Raw genomic sequence first — 4,970 nt, 5'->3', positions numbered from 1 at the left:
GATTAATTGCGATTAATCGCATCCAAAATAAAAGTTTTTGTTTACATAATAGATGAGTGTGTACTGTGTATATTTATTATGTATAATACAAACACATGCATGTATATATTTAAGAAAAATATGTTATGTTTATATATTAAATATATTTATATATAATATAAAATATAAGAATATAAATATATAAATATATATACATGTACATATTTTCAAAATATATACTGTATGAGTGGGTATTTATATATACATAATAAATAAACACAGTACACATACATATTATGTAAACAACAACTTTTATTTTGGATGCTATTAATCGTGATTAATCGTTTGACAGCACTAAAATATATTATATATATAAATATAAAACTATGTTCATAAAGTATAAAAAATTCTTTATTTTATTGAAATAATCATATTTTCAGAATCAGTTAGAATCAGCATAAATCTGTCCATTGTAAAAACTATAAATTTTTTTCAGTATGAACAGAGTTCAAATATGGCTAGCTGTGAAACCAGCACTATTCAGCTTTCTCAAAAAATTTATGAGATTGAAAGAAATGGGATTCATTGATGAGAAATATATAAATCTGGTTGTTGTGTATTCAACACATTTGGTTTATTAGTACAATACCAGAAGTCTTGCCTGTTTCTTTTATGTGTGACTGACAAATATACAGTTATTTTAAAATGGTATAATTCAAATGGATGGACATTTTGTATTCAAATACATGCATCTTAAATATTTAGGCCGGATGTAGATATAATATAATTACAATATCAGACCATACTTTCTTTTTTTTTTTACAAACACATACTGTACATAGTACAGATATTTTGTTTCCTACGCTGCCATTTACTCTTGTTGTTTGCATGACTTTCTTTGTGCTTGATGTCTTTCAGATTTACTATCATGGTGAACCAATCAGTGTCAACGTCCATGTCACAAACAACACAAACAAGACAGTAAAAAAAATCAAGATTTCAGGTTATTCAGTTATTCACAGTGGACAGACTTTGTATTTACACTAGTGTATAGTTTAGAAAAAATAACACTTATTTGTATTATTGTAGTGCGTCAATATGCTGATATCTGCCTCTTCAACACTGCCCAGTACAAGTGTCCAGTGGCGACAGAGGAATCAGAGTAAGTTCTCTGCAAACTGGACACTCAGCTACCGTATGAGAACACAAGCTGACATCTGAATAATTGCTCTCTGCTTTGTGTCGTGTTCTAGTGATATTGTGGCCCCCAGTGCTACATTTTGTAAAGTATACACTCTCACGCCTTTCCTTGTGAATAACCGAGAGAAACGCGGCTTGGCTCTGGATGGCAAACTCAAACATGAAGACACAAATTTAGCCTCAAGTACATTGTAAGTACAGTCTCTCATTTGAAAGTGGATTGTGTTTCTTGTAATTCACCTTTCCATGGCATTTTTTCTCAAAAGGTTAAGAGAGGGAGCCAATAAGGAAATTCTGGGCATCATTGTTTCTTATAAGGTGAAAGTGAAGCTTGTGGTGTCTCGTGGAGGGTAAGTGCATTTTGGTCATTCTGTGTGGTAGTGATGCTGGAATAAACTTTACAATAAGATTAAAGGGGTCATATGATGTTGCCAAAAAGAACATTATTTTGTGTATTTGGTGTAATGAAATGTGTTTATGCGGTTTAAGGTTAAAAAAACACATTATTTTCCACATACTGTACATTATTGTTTCTCCTCTATGCCCCGCCTTTCTGAAACGCGTCGATTTTTACAAAGCTCATCGTTCTGAAAAGCGAGGTGTGCTGTGATTGGCCAGCTATCCAGTGTGTTGTGATTGGCCGAATACCTCAAGCGTGTGACGGAAATGTTACGCCCCTACCATATTGTGATGCCTTGTCCAGCCGGAGCGACGAGACAAAAACATTAAAACCCATTATAAACGAGGCATTTGTTGCATCTAGTGGGGACATAATTACGGATTATAATGACTTATACTGTCTTTTTACGCGTTGCATTGCATCGCGCCGCGTAAACATAAACCCATGTCTGCATTTGTGATCGGAGAAATGACAAACAACAAGTGCTACTGTACACTGCCCAAAAACTCGCGTTTGAATCATCAGTGGCAGATTCTTTAAATATGAAAAACGTACTTACAGTCTGTGAGTCAGAACAGCCAGCATTGTAGTCTACTCGACCAGGATCAGGAAACGGTCCTCCATAAAATGCGCTGGACACATCTGAATATTGGGGTTAAACTGTTCTGCAACAGTGTTGTAAATACAACTTAACCACTGATTTCTAGTCGTGACCTCTTTTGGAAGGCCAAACAAAGTTGTTTCGCTTTCACAACGAAACAGCGTCACACATGCCTTGAGTGAGCGGAGGCTGGAGGCCTAGAGTGAGCCGCGGCCTAGAGTATGCGGAGGCCGGCTTGAGTGAGCGGAGGCCGGTGGGCTTGCGGCAACCACATGTGCCGATCCCGGGCTGGACTCCACTTCGTCTACGGTGAAAGCCGATCCGGTGATCCACAGCGTGAAGTTGATGTATTTCCTCAGCGACCAGCATGGATCAGCTCCAGGCATGACGAAGCAGATATCGTCCTCTTTTGGAAGACCAAACAAAGTAGTTTCGCTTTCACAACGAAGCACACAGCGCCTTCACGACATGGCAGCAGCAACAATACTACAGTGAGAATAAAAGTTACGCCTTCGTTCTTTGCATGAACATTTGGGCGGCGTTATGCAAATCTTCCCACATCGTGACGTAGGTATGTGGGGCCGTGTTAGAACGAGGCGTTTTAGGTAGGTGTGGTTGACTCTAAACTTTTATAAAGAATATCTCTTTGGATTTGAGACTTTAGTCTTTGCAACTTTACAGATCTTCTTTATGCACCAAGAGCTTGTAACACTCCAAATAGAAAGGAAAAATTTTAATCGCATCATATGAACCCTTTAAACAACCGCCCTACTCCTGATAGCACATACGCATTTGCAACACTTTCTCCCTCCCAACTTTTCACATACTGATGCCTGGTCAGGACCCCTTGGCATCACTTTTTAACGCACGCTCCATTGCTTTTAGTTGTTTGCCTTATGCATCAGATCAAGACACATTTAATTCTTTGCATGCATTTGTAAAAACAGAAATGATTTTATTTACTTTTCTTTCACAGATATTTTGAGCACCTATTCCTAAACCTACCTACTTCTCAACAATATAGAACGCGTAACAGGCAAATAAAAGTACAGTCACAAGTATTTACTGCAAAAACTGACCAAAAATCTGCAATCTATGTATCAAGAGCAGCGCAAATTACTGCCTGCTTTAAGACATGCTTTTTTGGGGGTTAAATAATGGCACAAATAGCAGTAATTTGACGAGCACAAATGTTAGTATATCGCGTTGCGTGATTAATTTGAATACTCTCCTCCCATAAATTTTGCGTCTGAAAGGGAAACTCCTACTAATGCATATTCAATAAGGTCAGGCGCAAACATAACTGTGTCCACGCCTTTTCAGTGCTAATTCTTCACTGTGCGTCTTTAGTAAATCCTGACAGTACTATTTTAACGCTAAAAGACGGTTTGCGCTGGCGCAAGCTGTTATTAAATCTGGTCCTAAGTCTTCTGAAGCCATACAAAATCTTTTGTGAAGAACAAAATGAAACATAAGGTTTTAATCACTGAAAGTGATCCCGCTCCGTTAACATCCGAACTTTAGCATGACGCAATTAGTCACGAGACACACAAAGAGCCAATGGCATTTCACAACCAAAGCTGCTGATGTAACGTTTTTTCTGATAGCAATTTTGTGCTGTATGGTGGATGATGGAGATGATGATTGCCTCTGTTCCTCACACAAATAAATCATTTAGCCTTGGAAGACTTGGAATAATTGTGACTGTAGTTGTGTCTGCCTGTTATATCTTGTATTTTAGATTGACAAGTGTTTAGGTTTAGGGGTTGCGTGCTCATAAATGTCTAAATAGTGTAATACAATGTAAATAAAATTGCTGTGGCTGTTTAAATTGAAAATCATACCCCAACAATTATAAGCCAATATACAATGTCATCATGATAGAATTCTCATGCCCTTTGCATCTGCATATTGACGACAAAAGTTTACCCCGCACATTGAAAAATTAACGCTAATCCTGTGCGTTAAAATGGTTCCTGACCAAGTGTCAATATGACGAGTTGGAAGTGAGAATGTGTTGGCATTTGTGATATAGACATGAAATCTAAACTTGTTGAGGAGAGTTGTGGTATCACTTTTCTCAGTAATTTAACTTTATGTATGGTGGACAATACATTTGACAAAAACCCTAGCAACTGCATAGCAACATGCTAGGAATATCCACAACTCCCTGACTTTGTAGTGGTGAGTTTAGCAAGAGCAAGGACCATTCACAAAAATGTAGTTATCATTATAACGGGTTAAAAAGGGAATTTTTAGAATGCATGACCCAAAAACCTGCACAAATGTATTAACAATTCAGTTGTTTTCTTAAAAGAAAAGATTCTAGGTTTATCTTTGTTTTCATTGTAATGAAAGAGTTTTATTATACACAAATATTTCAATGTTTCAACAGTGTTAAGTTGTTGACTTCCCATGTACAATAAATTAAATCAAAAATGTAATTCAATATAACTAATTATATGTTTGGTAATGTTAGAAATTTTAAACATATTTGTTTATGTAATGAGACAGGTACCAGCCAAAAATGTGGACACAAATGAGCTTTCTGATTCATTCTGGTGTGCATGATATGTAGTTTATATAATATATATCTATCTATCTATATATAATAAACTACATGTCATGCACACCAGAATGAATCAGAAAGCTCATTTGTGTCCACATTTGTGGCTGGTACCTGTCTTGGAATGAATAAAGGGGTCAAATCTATCCATTTAGCCACCTATCTATATTTATAAAAAAAAAAAATAAAAAAAATAAAAAAAAAATATATATATATATATACTG

At 36.2% G+C, this 4,970-nt stretch overlaps 1 protein-coding gene across 1 annotated transcript in view; it reads left to right on the top strand.

Moving 5' to 3' along the window:
- The window catches only part of arrb1 (arrestin, beta 1), a 64,174-nt gene that overhangs the window by 55,057 nt on the left and 4,147 nt on the right, over positions 1-4,970 (top strand). Inside the window, exons 9-12 of the mRNA XM_016541939.1 lie at positions 898-982; positions 1,069-1,141; positions 1,233-1,370; positions 1,446-1,529. Coding sequence (XP_016397425.1) covers positions 898-982; positions 1,069-1,141; positions 1,233-1,370; positions 1,446-1,529 — 380 coding nt within the window. The remainder of the gene's footprint in view (positions 1-897; positions 983-1,068; positions 1,142-1,232; positions 1,371-1,445; positions 1,530-4,970) is intronic.

This window comes from Sinocyclocheilus rhinocerous, unplaced genomic scaffold (genome assembly GCF_001515625.1).
Source record: "Sinocyclocheilus rhinocerous isolate Xijiao unplaced genomic scaffold, SAMN03320098_v1.1 scaffold1270, whole genome shotgun sequence".
Taxonomy (NCBI): domain Eukaryota; kingdom Metazoa; phylum Chordata; class Actinopteri; order Cypriniformes; family Cyprinidae; genus Sinocyclocheilus; species Sinocyclocheilus rhinocerous.
The sequence above is the reverse complement of the archived record's forward strand: the minus strand, read 5'-3'. Positions and strand labels throughout refer to the sequence as shown.